Below are 16,449 nucleotides of genomic sequence, written 5' to 3' on the forward strand. Positions count from 1 at the left end.
CCTGGTTACGTGAACTCCTTGGCTTATGGACCCACGAACGCGTTTCTTGCGACGCGCATGGTAGTTTTGCAGAACGTGTAGCTCTCTCAGTTCAGACGTCCATGCCGAGGCGACAGCGTTGGTTTAACATCGGTCACCGCATCCGCCTCAGCAGCGTATTTCGAACCGTTAGTATATAGCCACAACAACACGCCCCACTTTTCCCAACGAAGGCTGTACCATTTAAGCACCGCCGCCTCGCCCTCAGGCGCTGCAATAAGGCAACCAGGCTGTACTCATGAATTTGAGCTCCAGAGCTTGGCTTTCTAAGCCTGTTCCAGTCAAGTACGGTGCGCTGTTCGTCTGTTCGTCTGTTCACATATCGGTCTGAGCTCTGAACAATCCAGCCGCGTGATAGTGGCTAAACATCTGGTGGCATCTATAGCACAAATACAACCTCTTCTTGGCTTCAGCCGCGCAACAAGCGTAGTCGAGAGCGGAACACAGACGCCAAGCCAACTGCTTATGGCTGACACACCCGTACAGCCGTATCTCTTCCTCAGGTTGGCGAACACGGATTTTGTCGCACAATGTGGCGACCGGGTGTTTATAAGCACGATTTCTTAGACATGCAGCCTGAGTTTACAATCCTCTCGGTGTCGGAGTAATGTTGGCTCATGCTGACCTCTTGTGGGGCCGCGCGTGCTGTTGAGAAATGGCCCCATCCCTAAGCGCATCTTGGATGTCATTTCGATTAACGACGCCACCAAAGGAACATAGTTGTGATTGACACTGCTCCACACCGCCCTATGGAGGCCTGAGGTCTGTTGTGGGTCGTTGAAAAAGTGCCGTCAAGAGAGGGAGCACAATGGGCTTGTGTTTCGTGATGTGTTGGAAGTATGCCTGACAAGACCATCGTGGCATCGCGTCGACTTTCCGCTGTACACGCCGTTGCTACCGCGATGGAAGAGGGCTGTGCTGAGACTTTCACGCTCAGATCAAATCCCGCCACGGGGTACGGGTCGGGCTCTAGGCTCGTCAATCCTTCGCTTACTTCCTCTCAGCTACTAAGGCGAATTGTACGGATAAGCTTCTGACAGTACACCAAAATACATCACACAAGGCCAGCCACCACACGGCGGAGTGGCGACTATACCACATTGGACCACGCGTGGTACTCTATTGGCGGGTGCTATGCACAATGTCTTCCTGCAGTGCTACCGTTCAGGCAACGCCCCATTAGGCGTTCATCGCGCGTGCTTGGACACATGGAGATACATGTTTGTCCGTGTGCTGTTCATCTCTGATCTAGCTGACATATGCCCCGTTCTTTATCATATCTACCGTCTTTCTACTAGGATTTGCTGTACTTACTCTCGCTTTGGTCCTATCTTTGTTTTTGCGCCGTTTGGTTTGCAACATTATACTTCACTGTAAACATTACACACCTAAGGGGTTTTCCTTGAAACTGGAAGTATCAACATCATGTCTAATTCATCATTCTACGACTTTCATTGTCCGAAGGGAGGCAAGTGGTAAGGCAAATCCTAGAACTCAAGAGCAACGCGGATACTAAACCAACTCCAGGTATGCCTGTGATGCTAAAGGTGGAAGTAATTTTGTTGGCTGTTGCTTGAACGATCCGTGTTCCACTGGATGCAAACTAGGAGACGTCCAACCTGGTGCATACAACGCTTCACATCACGGAGAATTTGCAGACGCCAGTTGCCCAACAAGCAGTACCTTTTATACATGCGGCTTTGGGGACACTTTCTGGGGATGCTGCAAACACAATGCATGCAACGCAACACCGGCGCCTTCATGCGAGGGTGGAAACCTGACTTCTGCCTTAATGGACCTACCAGAGCAGTTCAGGGATTACGCCCCTGATGGCGCGAGCGCAACCTCAAGCGCAAGCTCCTCATCAGGTGGCGGAAAGAGCAACACTGGTGCTATCGTTGGTGGAGTAGTCGGAGGTGTCGTCGGTCTTGCTATCATTGGACTGATTATCTTCTTCGTCCTTCGCAAGAGACGCAACCAGAAGCCTGCCGAAGGTGATATGGGGGCAGCGGCCATGGTTCCAATGATGAACAACGAGAAGCACGACCACAACAGGCACTCGTCACAGTTCAACGGCCAATCACGTACGTTATCTTGTCAACTTATCCAACAGTAAGCTAACAATCATGATAGCACCTCCTACGTACTCTGCGCCTATTGGGGGCTCCTACCACGACAATACCCCCACCAAGGGCCATCAATCATACCACCAATACGCCAGCCATGCAAGCGAACCCCAAGAGCTGCCAGCAGAGTTCCCTTCATCTAGCACACAACGGTACTCCGAACTTCCTGCTGGTGCAGATAATCGACGATTTTCTGAACTTCCTGCCGAGGCTACAGGACCTGCTCCTCCCTCTGAGTTGGAGTCACCGCAAGTGTCCCCTCGACCTGTACAAGCAGAATTCCAGAATGATATGGCTAAGCGAGCGAGTCAAGGACGAGGGTTGGGAGTGATGACTGAGTAGGGACCGTCACAAAGGAATTAATTGTGCAAAGATCATGCCTTTTCACGGAAAACCCTTCTTCCTTTCTTCCGCTTGGGTTCTTGTATTTGGGTTGTTTCATTGGACCTCATTCTGTACTTGCATATCATACCCAGTCTATCAGCGAGCGCAAAAATGTATAATATAACAGATGAATATCGGATGTTCGCATAGAATCGGGACCCTATCAGAAGATCCGGCCAGGCTGCTTCTTTTCCTCCTTCTGATCACCCTCCGTTTTTCTGATGTATTGACAGTAGTTCACGACATTATTCAAACCTAACAGACTAAATCATATACTATTGGGCCATATTGTTCCGTTAGCGTCACAGATCAGAAAACACGAACTTATCCGTAATCCTGCGGGCAGTGCCACCAAAAATCGCCACCATCGAGTCAAGGCCCGCCCAAACGTCAGCCTTTCCACGATGCATCTTACTGTACCGCCACGCGGCAGCCATTGGCTTATTCTTGGCAATCCCTCACACCACCTCACACCCTTTGTGACAATTATTACTCCCGGGATCTGCATGTTTCCGGTCTTCTAGATGTTTTCTCTTACAGCTCCTATCGGTCAGCTTTACGCCGTGGCGCAGTGGTTAGCGGTATGGTACGAACATGTTCGTCTTTCCATGTTAGAACACAGCAAGCACATTGGGGATATTCATTGCATCTCAGTCGATACGCTCGAACACCATAACATATACGCCTTCTAGATGATACTACGATATAAGAAAAAAAAAGAGCACCGGCGTCTTCGTGGTGTCAAGAGGCTATGCAAAACATACGTCAGATTTCTTACTTGCAGGTAACACCCGACAAGGCTGGCCCCATCATGTGGCCATATACGCAGGCGTTCTTGGAATTCCTCAGCCCGAAGACTAGAGAGAAGATGCGTCGTAAATTCGGTAGTCGTGATGCACGCACATAGGGAAGGTTAAGCCGCAGGGTTGCCCTTTGTTCGCAGGTATATGCGCTCATCGCCCACTAGATATGCTGACCCAGGGCTGAGTTCGAGTTTCAGTTCCACTTCCCTTCGGATTTCATTGTCTGTTGAGAGTCACGTAATTTGAAGCGTTCTTCTTCGATTCCAGTCGCTGCTGCTGTTCCGCGTTGGCCGCACTTGCTCCATCTGCCCTCCACGGGCGCACCGCAGCCTCGTCACCTCGAATGATGTCGACCAACCTCACTAGCAGACAGGCGTTCTCTCCTTCTTGTCCAGCTGGAGGTACGTGGTGGTCGTGCGGCTATGGAACGTGAGGATCCGTCTTCATTAGTATTTCCAATCGCTAACACAGCTCCAGATTCTTTGTAGGTTGCTGCGCGAGAGATCCATGTGAGATCACTTGTGCACAAGGTAACCTTTATCCGGGCGCTTTTGATCCAGCCGCATATGGGACATTTCCTGACGCTACGTGCGGAACTGGGAGCAAGTTCTACACGTGCACTGCTGGTGGTAAGTCACCAACCAACACTGTTCACCCTCAGACGTGTACCGAAGGCCCTCCATTCAACTTACACCTAAATTGGAACTCTTATAGAACTGGCTAATCAAGTGCAGAAACTTTCTGGGGATGTTGTAAAACGAACGCATGCGCCCAGTCTGGCTGTCCGGACGGCGATCTTGAGCCCGCCATCCTCAATCGCCAGGACCAGCTCAGCGCCTATCATGCCACTGGCGGATCCACCACGATATCCAGCGCTACGGCTACATCATCGCCATCTTCATCTACCAGCGATGCATCTGTCAATGTGGCAAATGCATCCTCATCTACTACTACACCTGGAACAACCGCGACATCCACATCGGCCACTGCCTCCGCTCAAGCCGGAGAGAAAACACCGGTCGCTGCTATTGCAGGTGGCGCAGCGGGTGGCGCTTTTGCACTCGCAGTGGTCGTCGGATTCGTGGTATGGTGTCTTTGTTTCAGAAGGAAGAAAGGAAAGAACGATGGGAGCGGAGAGGGAATGAAGCAGAGACAAGACACCCTACCTATCGGTGGGATGACGGAAGACCAACGATCGCAACGACATCATATACACATACGAACGAAACCAACTGACCGTAAGTCAAATTGATATTTTTCACTGACGGCTTGGAATGTTACACTAACATAACAGATACAGCCCCACCAACCTACACATCTCCCAACCCAGGCTTCGACAACACCTTCTACGGCCATCCATCCCCTCTCAATCAGCACTCGCAGTCCCCCTACGATCCCCAAGATCCGCGTTACATAGCCTACGCCCATCACGACCCAAATTACGCCTCCGATAACCACGCATACCATAGTCACGCACACGAATGGCACACTCCACCCCAAGAACTCCCCAACTCCACCCCTTCAAATCCTACGCCAGCACAATTTCGTGCTCACAAATCCATGTACGGACATTCGAGGGGCCCGTCTGAACTTTCAGGCGACGGATTAAGGAGCGAATTGGATAGTGGAGGAGAAGTAGAGCCGGAATCGCCTATATTGGGTGGTATGTGGAAGGGTGACCAGGGCTCTAGAGATAGACATGTCGCAGGCTCAGATACTACACCGCAAGTGTGGATGGCGCCTCAGGATTGGGCGTCTCGGGGTACCAAACCTACGGCCCCTAATCAGCAAGGACCTGAAGAACGGAGAGGAGAACGCGAGCCAGGGGGTAAAATGAGACCGTATGGTTTGGGTGTATTGGATGATGCGCCGCAAGAGAGATATAGAAAGGACGGAAAAGGGACGGGGAGAAGTGATGTAGGAAGGGGGATGAGGGAGTGAACGTAAAATGTTGTGAAGAATATAGGGTTTTTTTGCTAGTCGGCCGTGTTCCTTGATGAACCAACCTTCAATCCTACAAATTCCTCAGAAAACTGTCCCATCACTCAAGATAACAATAGGACTGCTCTTCGTCTGAGGCCTCTTCTCTTTTGCGACCTCTCTTCCTGCTTTCCACGTCCCTGCCTCAAGCAACTGCGCCATGCTCAAATCCACCCCTTCCATTCTCTGCAAGACCAGCTTGTACAATTTGTCTACCAGCACCAGGGTCATTGCTCGCCACTCGACAATAGCATCATCTCCCGCGGTGAAAGAAGGAAGACCACTTCCGTCAGAAGTAGCCTTTAGACCACGATCTAAAGACTCAGGCTTCAAAGTCAGAACACCGAGATCGACGAATAGACCGCCGTTGCGGTATTCAGGGAGTGCGGTCATGGAGGACATGTTCTTCCATGTTAGGGAGAGGATGCGGGTGAAGGGGACGGTGAGGGAGTAGGCAAGCCACTGGGTTAGCTTGTGGAAAGGTTGGATGAAGGTGCTTTCATCAGAGTTTCCTTCTTTGGATTGCGTTTTGAGCGTAGATAAAGGCCAGGCGTCACCCAGAGCTTGGCCGTTTACCACGGTACGGTCTTGGGGCCAAATGGGGATGAGTAGGTTTTGGAGGACGTCCCAGAACGTTAGAATATCTAGAGTTGAGGGATCGGAAGCAGTGGTTTTCATGTAGTCTGTATTATGTGGTAAGTACCTGATATAGTGATTGTGTAAATGATAAACATACCAACGACGTTCCCTGGACGGCCTTCTTCACCGAAGATGGTAGGGTGGGAAAGCAATGATTTTCCCAGACTGCGTAGCAAGTTCGCTCGAGAATCAACACCTAGCATGGGGTTGCTTTCGGAGATTTGGAAGCCTTCGGCCAATGTTTCCGTCTTCAAATCTTGTAGTCCCTTTCCTACACGCAGCACAGTTAGCACAGTTCCACTTCAACCGCAAAGCGTATACTCACCATCAACAATCGGTCCCCCATCCTTCTTCGCAGCGAATCCCCAACTCTTAAACATGTATAAACTCGCTACCGCAATACCCTCACTCCTCTCGTACTCCGTCTTCGTTCCTGGCTCCACATACCGCCAGTGATCTCCCGCACCAGCATCCAACAGCACAGAAACGAAGAAGAGATCGATCAAACGACGAGTAATTTCCAAATCGTCGCATCCAGATTTCTTCCACTCATCAAGCAAGTTAGCGATGCGGGGAACGCCGCCAACTTCAAAGTGTTGCCAGCGACCGTGAGGTGGGATGGTGTGGAATTTGTCTGGACCAAAGTCACGCTAGTGGATTCAAAATCAGTGTCTTCATTCTTCAAACAGCTCGAGAAGCTTCATAACGAACCTTGATGACAGAAGTCACATAATCCGCAGCCTCGCCCAGACGCTCCTCGTGCACATCAAAGTGACTCAGTTTGCCTGCTTCAGCGGCCTCTCCCACAATCTTAGCACGCTCTCGCACCGCGCTGAGTGAGAGAAGGTATTTGACTTTGTCGTCCATCTTTGTGTTGCTGTGTGTTTGAGAAGGGTGTATAGAGATCACAAAGCTGTACGTCGAAGAGTAGGTGTTGTCAGGTAAGCAAGTGGGGTTTAGCGCCGCACTACAACGACTGCACTGGCCCAAATTAGGTAGTTATGTGCTACAGAAACCCACTTTGCGGAGGCCGCTCGTGACCTTGATAAGGGCATCGGCGTTTGCCGACGGTCATGTTTGTAAACGAGGTTTGTATGACTGATGCTGCATTTGAAAAGTCGCTTGCTGCGAGTAAGCAGAGATTGAGAATATACATTTCATTACGGGGTTTATCATCAGTTCGCTGAGCGGCAAATGCCAAGCTTGGAGTAGTAGCCGCTGCATCCACATCTAAAAAGGTCGGACAAGAGCCAGCTATACACACTCTTCTCATGCCAGCTCTTCAGCCAATGTCCTCCTTGTGCGACAGCGTCATGCTTGCACCAGTCCATGCCCGACCCAGTGTCTGAATGTCCTCTTGTCGTAACAACTGCAAAGTCGCGTAAACAAATACGTCCTCTTGGTCGCGCAAGAAACAGTAGAACTAAGCCTCCCTAACTATAGAGGCCAAATGCATGACAAACAGCAGTTGCCCTCGGTATACATGAAGCACGCTGGATGCGCGCAACCAAGCGCCCCGCCGAGATGAAGATAACCGACAAAGGAAGAGTGAAGATGCAGAGACAAGCCTGATATTTCAGGAATGCTAGCGCGCTGAAGTAGAACACAGATCAAGGCTTGCCTAAAGATACCCGAAGGTAGAACAAGTGAACCTCAGTGTGAGTGTTATACCCTTGCTTTCCGCTGGCATACCATGCATAAGAGGTATCAATCCTAGAAGTGCCAGAGATGAAGGAGACCCAAAAGCAAGTGTCGCAGAGACCAAGGACTGCTTTTGAAGTGGTATGTTGAGACTAAAGGAAATACCGTGGTATCGGATGCGGCGTTGGTCATTAATGTAAGGTCAATAGAGGCGTAGAAAGGTATTAGTGAAATCAATCGTCGCTGTAGAGTGATCGCCCGGGATCGCTCGTCTGTGGTGTTCGCAACTGAGAGGAGCTACCGAAGCTGGAAAGTTGCTTATCCGGCTCCTTGTGGCTGGGCTTTCGCTTGAAAAAGCTCATGATCTTGCCCGTTGTCGTCTTCCTGCCGGGACTAGAGCAAGTGGGTGATGTGGTAGTCGAATCAGGGTTCGGAGGCGCCAGAGAATCGGGTGTTACTTCCTTCAGCGGAGCTCGTCCATCTGCATCGCCGTTCCTAACATCGCGAGTGCGTCGCTTTGTGCTCACATGTCGCCACCAGCTCGAGTCACGCGACACATCGGAGCGTGTTGCGTTACTGTCAGCGCTCAACTTGTTGTGTGAGTCCCATTGTTGCAACTTTGAGCCATCGTAGTTCCCATTGGCAGTTTGCGACAGATCGACCTGGGAGTGACTTTGCGACGTCGGTTGTTGCGCAGGGTAAGGATCAAGAACTTTTCCACAGTTAGCTCAAATGCCATGGCGGGTCTAAAGTGACGTTTACTCACCTTGACTGCGTCTGGCCTGGGAAGGAGCTGTGACCGGTCTAACACCGTCCTTCTTTGGTGATGACGACCGTGTCAAAGTATCCTTACGATCAGTCTTTGACCGATCTTCGGAACCCGGAGATTGTCCTTTCGGGTCCGATGCGTTTGGTGTTTGTGTTACCAGAATTGCAGTGAGACTGGGGTCCCTGCTACCTCGTCTTGACGATGTGGCATTTTCAGCAGAGCTCATAGCTCTTTGGCCAGGGACAGCGGTCGTCGAAGATCGGCGTGAGCTCTTGTCGATAATTGAAGAGGATCTTCGTGAGTCAGACGCGGCTGGAATGGAGCGTATAGAGCCGGTCGACCCTCGGCGGGCGGCTTCTTCTGGAGAGATGGTCTTGATCGCACTCAGCGGTATCTTCACAGTGTGTCCGCTACCCCCACCAGACAGTGGACTCGGAGTTGGATCGATGGCAAAGCCAGGTGTGAGAAGTCCAAGATTCATACTCTTGTTTTTCCTCTTCTTCTGACGTTCTTCATCAATCTTTTTCTCCCAAACAGCCTTGTTGGTCAGGATCTCGTCGACAGCGAAGCGCATCGCAGGTAGGATGTCTGTGACAGCCTCGAACAGCGGCCTAGCGAAGATATTCATGAAGCCGATCTGGGATTCACCAAGCTTGATAGTGTCCTCTCGTACGGGTGGGCCGCCGAACAAACAAGACGGCATGTCTAGCTCCTCTTCCATAAGTCCTTGGTTGCTGAATTCGTCCGTAAGAATATTGGCCCATCTGGCTGCGGTCTCAAACTTCCGCGCCTAAGTTAGGAAAGTTAGATTACGTGCACCAATAGAGTGTTGGCACAAAACTTACCACATTACAGATATCTGCGCACTTGATCAGAAGCCCACAAGTCAAATCTTTCTGTTCTTCCTGTACTTTAGCGCTCCATCCGTCAACTACTCCTTTGTCATGCGCAACCTTCTGCTGTAGATTACCCAAGTCGCTCATGTATTTGAAATGGAGACCCATGTCGGTCGCAAGTATGTTGTTGATCATGAGTTTGCGCATCGCAGCATCAGCAAACGCTCTTGGCCAGTAGCGGCGTAATATCTGAGAATAGGCAGCGCAGTGGAAGGATTCTAGGACGGAGCGGTCGTTGTAGAGTTGAGCGAGTGGAGCGTTCAATGCGACGAGGAAAGCATTGTTGACTCCTGGATGACCGACATCATGTCCGATGGCTGATATCAATAGCGTAAGCGCATCAAAAGGCTTAAGAAGCTCAGCGATTGGTGATTTCGGAGCGGAAATGCTGGAGGCAGCCGATGGGTAAGGAGGTAGAGTGCCGATTCGGACGAGGAAGTGGAAAAGAGCTTGGAGGACGTCGACAACGTGACGGAAGTTGTGGTACTTGACGAATTCGTTGTAGGCGGTACGACTAGCCAAGAGAAAGACGATCATCTCATCTAGTGATCTGTTAGCGGAAAAGAGGGTACTAGCACGTGCTTCACTTACCTTCAGTTATCGCCCACTTCTCCAATTCAGGCATTTGAAGTGCATGCTTCAGCATGACAAAGGCACCATAAAGAAGCTCATCGTCGGTGAAGTCGTGCGCTGAGAAGGCCCAAGTGCCTACCGCAGCTTCAACGATCATTTGGCGATCTTCATCAAGATGGAAGTCCCTGCTGCCGTTAGTCGCGAATCTTCGTTTCATCGTGTGCACTTACGTAGATTCGAGTGAATCACCTACTGTTTCGGGATTACAGATACCAGTCATCAGATTAGACACCATGGCCTCCCGAAGATAGGCGTATGGCTTGGTATCATCGACACCGACCCAAGACAGCTTCCGGTTTCTCTTAGTAGTCAGGAAGCTTGCTTCTTCTCTTGAGAACTCCTTCTGCAACCGATAGGCGTGAACGGCCAAGCCAAGCATGCGATCTCTTGACATGGGACTTGTCAGAACGTCGACGGCACCGGCATCCAGGTATCGAGTCAATCGAACAGTATCGCCGAGCGAAAACGACATCTGCAGACCGGGCGACGGGAGCGGGCCAGCTGAAGAAGGCTCTTCGGTACCTAAACCCGAGAGCATAACGACAGGTACGACAAGTTTAGAGAAGTTTCGCGACGAGATTTCGGAGGATATGTGGGTGAGTAGGTGCATGGCGTAGATGTCGTCGGGTTCGCTGGTGTCTATCCGTGTGAGACGCGATGAGGTAGGCGATGGCGTGCGCGGTTCACGAGACAGGCGCTTCATTCGCTGCTCTTCATCGTACGGTATGTCTATTATGACAAAGGTGGGAATGCTGGATTTGGTGGAGTCGATGAGCTGGTGGATCTTCTGTAGGCAGGCGCGGCCGGTGCTGCAGATGTGTACTGTTGGGCGCGTCAGTAAGGATATTAGTGCAGATGGCGGACAGACTACCTTCTGAGGAGATGGATAATATTGCTTCAACATTGTCGTGTACCTCACGCGGCGATGTTTTGCCGAACGCAAAGTAGCTCTGTCCTACATTCCCTGTGGTGGTGGTCCTCGCAACAAGCGACTTGGACAGCGTCTCTTTGCGCACATGCTCATCGTTGGCCCGCCGGTCAATGTAGACAACATTGCACGCGCCATGTTCCATTGTCTCCACCTATGTGCGGCGACCAGACAGCACTGGTCTCCAGCGCAGAGGGGAGGATGTTGCAGAGGAGTCGCAAAATGGGGAGAGTGGTGGATGGCGATGATGCGGCTGAAGGGGGTCGAGTAGAGTCACGGGTGAATGTGAGGCGGAAGCGTGGTGGATGCGATGGCCAATTGCAGGTGTCAAGCGCGGTGGGAATGAAGACAGGAGAGCTTCAGACGGTGCGGTGCGTCTAGAAGCGTGGGGGAGCGCAGAGATGGGATCGCGGGAGTGCGCCGGTTGGTCTGAGATGCAGTCTGAAACGACGACGTCTGTATGAGCTCCAGGGAACCTAGCGATGCGGAGAGAGGCAGCCAGTGCACACAAGACTAACGTGCTGTGTTTATTGTATACGAGGTAGGCGCAACGGGCGGATGCGACGAGGAAGGCGGGTAGCGACGTGGGATGGGAGGTGCGATGGCGGGAGGGCACAGGACGCAGCTGCCTCGCGCGCTCTCTTTCTCTCTCTCACTCTCACACTCAGATGCAGGCGGGACGAGGCAGCGGGCGAGACTCGAGATGCACAGCGCACTACGGGCGTCTCTTGCGGATTCGACTGCAGCGTGTTTGAGGAGCGTCCTCGACACGAAGCGCAGTGCTCAGGGCTTGCGGGTGAGGGTCGTGGTGTGGTTTGGTCGCAGACGCAGGGGCTAGTGGTCCTCGGCGTCAGTGTCGCATGAGCGCACTCGCAGTATGGGCTGCAGTCTGAGCAGCATCGGGCGCGGGCAAGATGGTGAGGGTGGATTGAGGGCGAGCTGAGCAAGGACAGAGGTCGGGGATAGGAATCGATTGAGTGTGGTGGAGGAGAGGTGCAGGCGTTGCGTGATTGGGCTACTCGAGACGAAAAGAGGAAGGCGCACTGGTGGGCAATCCCCACTCATGTCGAAACTGACCAGCAGCCGTCGAAGCCTCGAAGCCTTCTGGAAGCTTTTCTATCCGTCCAATGCTCCGCAGCGCCGTCGCACGCCCTGCGACTGCCCATGATTAGGCGGCCGTCTCACCCTGTGCGCGTCCGTCTGCCTCTGCAACGCGACGCTCGCGACGCTGCCAGCCAGACGTTCACGCGCCCGCCCTCCCTCGTGCCCCGGCAGGGCTGCGACGAACCCAGAGAGCCGCTCGGGGAAGCTTGGCTGCAGGACGGCCTCGGTCCTGAAACGCATCCCAGGGCTGGCCCAGTTCCCGCACAGCTGCAAAGATTACATACAGCACGCCTGCCTCTGCTGCCTGCGCTATGACTGGCTAACATCCGCTACTCGTTGTGCGCTGGCACCAGCTCCAACTTTTCCTTTTTGCTATCCCATGCCCGTCTACCGTCGCCTGCATCGCACGCCTGCACCAAGCGCCCTGCCTCCCCCACAACATGTCGCCACGCAGCTTCGTCATCTGCCCGAGAGAACCCAGTTCAGAAGTATTCTGGAAGTGGCGACTCGTGAAGCTGCCTGCAGATCCCACAATTCGCCAGTGCCTGCACGCTGTGGGGGGGAACAAAGAGCCCCTGTTCGGTCCGCTTGCGGGCGATTGCTTGCTGATCAACCAATGCTGATCCCCGCCCGTCTGCCCTCGTGTCCTACTTCTACGACTGCGAGTTGCGGCACACGGCATATGCCGTTACCTTGTCCGACTCTCCATGTCCAACTCGCTTTCTTTCAGCCGCCTCACCCAGCCATTAACACGATTGCGGCAGGTCGCTGCTCTATGCCGAACCCTCGGGCACGCTACACGTAAGCAGCTTGGTCCGTGACCACCACGCAGCCGTACTCGCTCCATACACTGGAATTAGCAAGGAGCTGCGACTACACTAAGAGGGGCCGCTAATAGGGATAACATCGATGCACCCTCCGCTATTCGCTCTCTGGGCTTCGACCCTGCCTCATAAATACAAGATAAGGCCGTGACAAGGCTGCTGATCTAAGTCTTGGTAAGCACGAATCCGGGGTCAACACCTGTCACGGCAATGAATTGTCCCATGGCAAATCGTGACAAGCTCTCGTCCCGCTGCCTCGCGATTCAGTCCGATCCCGGCGCCAAGTCCGCAACGCTGTTACCTTCCAACCAATACTACAATTACTAGGTGACTGCAAGAAATAGGCTTTGCTTGCATTAGTATACCGCACCACTCTGCAAATCAAGAGATGCGTAGCACCACTCCGATCCTTCGCACTCCAGATCGGCCAACGGCCCTTTAGCCTTCAAGCTATCGCTGACTATGTTTGAGGTTTGCAATGCACCCAATTCAGCTGACGCGCTGCAGGGTCGATTGCGCGTTGTAGAGAGTAACCTCCAATCGAACGCTCCGGAGTCTTGGTCGCACGCACCAAACACATGGCTCACTACCTTTGCCATGGCGCCGCCTATTTTGCCTCCATGTCTGTCTCATTTAACCCCTACACAGTATACGTGGAGATTGATAGAGCTGAACGGCCTGGAGCCGTCCAGAAGCACAGATAAATCTTGCTCAGCCAGCTACTGTCTACTCATCGGGCCTCAGCGCGAACCCATCCAGGGACATTCCTGCCTGACGCCCTAGAAACACTCGCTAATATAGTCATCATCTCATCTATTGCTCGTATCCAAGACTTCACAATAGGTTCTTGATACCCAAAGACAGGTACCCTGTCGGTTCTGTATATCCATGTCAAGGGTCGGTCCCATACTCGGAGTTGTCCAGCCTGGCTCTTGACGGACTCTGCAAAGCCCGGAAGCCGAAGTCAATACACTGGGACTTGAGTGATCTAACACTGTAGTCCGTCTTCACATAGCACTTGACATGATCGGATGTAGGAGAACTCTAGTGCTATCATCACGATTGCGGGGACGCTTTTCAACGTCGCTCCATATCGGCACCGCAACTTACCCGGTATCTAGAGGCTCAACGCTTCGCCGCCAAGATCTCCGAACGTATGTTCGTGCTACATCAGAGGGAAAACCCGTGAATGCTACGTAGCAGCGCAGTCTTAATAGCAGGAGTCAGTACGATAGGTGACGCTGTTATTTTAGCTATGGAAACGAGAATGTTGGGAATGGCGGGATAGCATACGAGTGAAGCGCTTCACATGCGGAGTAACGCTCCGCGGTCCCACTAAGTGGAGCAGTGGCCAATTCACATAGCTCCTGAATACCTACCTCAGGTGTCATCTACTCATGTTCTTCGAACTCTAGTTCTTGTACATGGTGCGCATGTTTGTGAGTTCTCGGTTGGTATAGCTGTAGATCAAGCGACGTGATAGTGATGCCTTGATACTCTGAACAGTTATGGTTCACTCCAAGTATACCGTCCTCGATACATTTTACGCCACGGCAGTACTAACAACATACTCATAGTCCTTCCTCAACGGCACGATAACCCCCTGATAGAACCTCTCCCTAAAATCGTCATCATCGAGACTATATACAGAAGCTTCAAAGTTACAATGTATACACCTCTGTGTCGCATCCGCATAGTTCGGCAACTCCCTCGTTCGCAACCCCTCTGCCAAACGATCCGCTATGAGATAATCGGTGAAAGCCGTACGGTTTCCATCCGCGTCGAGGTCTTCTGGAGCGACAAACGTGTTTAAAGGCTTGCCATATGAGATCTCTAGCAAGGCGACGCCGAGAGCGAAGATGATGCTGTTCTTGATGATACGCATCCTTTGGCTCTGTGCTGGTGGTGCAGCTGTGGCAGGAAATTCACGCGATATATAAGGCTGATCCGATAATAATGATTGGCTCAGGATGCATATGTCATTGAGATCCCAGGTTTCTTCTAGCCAGGGTGTGTTGTGGAGGTGGTAGACCGTAGAAGCAAGGGTGAGAGCTAGTGTGCACTTTTCCTTGATCTGAAAGGTTGTACCTTGTGTCGCCATAATCTCCTGTAAGGTGACTCGCTTGTCGGTCGTCTTTGCGCCGGGTAAGTGAAGAGTGTGGATGTGATGTTTGGCGAGCTTGCTGCTCATCACCCCTATGCAGTCCGGGCTTGGACAGCGTTGCAGTGTCGCACATAGATCGACTATATCTGGAGCCCTCTTTAGGCACTTCCAGTGGTCGTGTGCTTTGATGTTCGAGTGGACTATAATACTGGGAAGCGGTGAGCTGTTGTATGGTTTTGGCGTATCAATGACATCAACAGCCTCGATTTCCACTGGAATCGACTTCCAAGGGGCGGTTGTTCCAGCGTGTAACGAGCCAAAAGTAAATACAAGTTTGAACGTAGAAGATTGGCCTGCTTCATCGTCTTTTTGTATGTCAAGACGCAAATTTGCTTGATGTGTGCATTGGCACATGCACCTCGACGACCATCGCGTGTTGAAAGCGTCGTATAGCTTCTCTGCCTGCTGACGAAACTTGATCAGGTACTCTGTGTTGGCTTTGCGTCTTCTTTGAAGTCGCAATGGTTCAAGCGCAATCGCCCCCGCCGTAAGATTGGATATACGGCTAATGTCCTCTTCAATAGATGATAGCAGTTCTTTGTAGTGCTTCGACTTGAACCCTCCTTTTATGCGGATCCAAGGATCATTGAAGAACTTATTTCGTGCCGTTGTATCGACACACCCTGTTGCTATGGTCCATGGTGGCTACTGTATCTTAGCAAATGTTCCTTCATCGTTGAAACACTTCGTACATACCTGGAAATTCTTGTCTAATTGTAACTTGCGCCCGAAAAGGTTGATTTTCTTGTTCAACTGCTTCACAGAAGACTTGAAGGGCAGAAAGTTGTGTCCCAATCGATTGCGCAAAGCATCGCTCAGCTCTGGATTCTCCCATGCTGAACTTTCGCGATTCTCGAGAAGCTGGGATAGTTGAGCATCAGAAAGAGCTAATGGACTCAAAAGCTCTTCACAAGAGTTTCTGTAGATGCAAGCAATAGTTACGAAAGAAGCATGAAGATATCCGAATACTTCCTCGTACTTTTGCATGCTTCTTATGGTTGAGAGCTGGAATGGTATCAGTCATGACGTGTGATGTATTCGCACTACGTACCCCTTCAGCATAGTGCTCCAAAGCTGATATGATCAACGGAATTGATCCCAGTACTACCCCAGCTATCTCAAATCCGGACATGGTGAGGAAGCTTGTGATGCCGCTGATCGGCCAGACTGTTAACTTCGGGAAGATAATGGCGGCATGTATAAGCGATGTAGAAGACGCACGATACAGTCAAAAGGTTCAGATAGTGCCGACTGCTTGATTGCAGAAAGGCTGCACAGAGGATAGATGAGGCTCGAGAGAAGGTGTGTTCTCTCAGCCTTGTTGCTAGGCTCGAAAAGCTCTAGCCTTCAGCTGAACCACGTGGTCTCGTCTACAACCTTGGTCATCACATCTCAGCCTTCTCATCTCATCAGCGCAATCCTTCTTCCATTGCAACAACGAGATGTTGTCTTGCGAAGATGGATTTGTCTATCTCACAAGCTCACGCTGACTGCGTTTCTGTTTTTCTCACGCTCATCG

General features: G+C 51.7%; 4 protein-coding genes across 4 annotated transcripts; 1 reads left to right on the forward strand and 3 right to left on the reverse strand.

Moving 5' to 3' along the window:
- Positions 1 to 1,464: 1,464 nt before the first annotated feature.
- GT037_004309 (uncharacterized protein) lies at positions 1,465 to 5,293 on the forward strand (the record flags this gene model as incomplete). The annotated part of the gene is made up of 7 exons (XM_038929356.1): positions 1,465 to 1,514; positions 1,567 to 2,123; positions 2,173 to 2,472; positions 3,682 to 3,781; positions 3,830 to 3,981; positions 4,087 to 4,590; positions 4,653 to 5,293. 7 exons carry the CDS (start codon positions 1,465 to 1,467, stop codon positions 5,291 to 5,293), a joined length of 2,304 nt encoding a protein of 767 aa, XP_038787628.1.
- Positions 5,294 to 5,377: 84 nt separating this feature from the next.
- On the reverse strand, positions 5,378 to 6,838 carry GT037_004310 (duf-domain-containing protein; the record flags this gene model as incomplete). Its single annotated transcript, XM_038929357.1, has 4 exons — positions 5,378 to 6,015; positions 6,069 to 6,242; positions 6,297 to 6,621; positions 6,683 to 6,838. 4 exons carry the CDS (start codon positions 6,836 to 6,838, stop codon positions 5,378 to 5,380), a joined length of 1,293 nt encoding a protein of 430 aa, XP_038787629.1.
- Positions 6,839 to 7,845: 1,007 nt separating this feature from the next.
- GT037_004311 (hd-domain pdease-like protein) lies at positions 7,846 to 10,983 on the reverse strand (the record flags this gene model as incomplete). The annotated part of the gene is made up of 6 exons (XM_038929358.1): positions 7,846 to 8,324; positions 8,379 to 9,171; positions 9,227 to 9,819; positions 9,869 to 10,035; positions 10,081 to 10,732; positions 10,782 to 10,983. 6 exons carry the CDS (start codon positions 10,981 to 10,983, stop codon positions 7,846 to 7,848), a joined length of 2,886 nt encoding a protein of 961 aa, XP_038787630.1.
- A 3,326-nt stretch (positions 10,984 to 14,309) lies between these two features.
- On the reverse strand, positions 14,310 to 16,062 carry GT037_004312 (uncharacterized protein; the record flags this gene model as incomplete). Its single annotated transcript, XM_038929359.1, has 3 exons — positions 14,310 to 15,575; positions 15,627 to 15,935; positions 15,982 to 16,062. The coding sequence occupies 3 exons, from the start codon at positions 16,060 to 16,062 to the stop codon at positions 14,310 to 14,312; spliced, it is 1,656 nt and encodes a 551-aa protein (XP_038787631.1).
- Between the last annotated feature and the right edge of the window lie 387 nt (positions 16,063 to 16,449).

Source organism: Alternaria burnsii (genome assembly GCF_013036055.1).
Source record: "Alternaria burnsii strain CBS107.38 chromosome Unknown 698, whole genome shotgun sequence".
NCBI classification, from domain to species: Eukaryota; Fungi; Ascomycota; class Dothideomycetes; order Pleosporales; family Pleosporaceae; genus Alternaria; species Alternaria burnsii.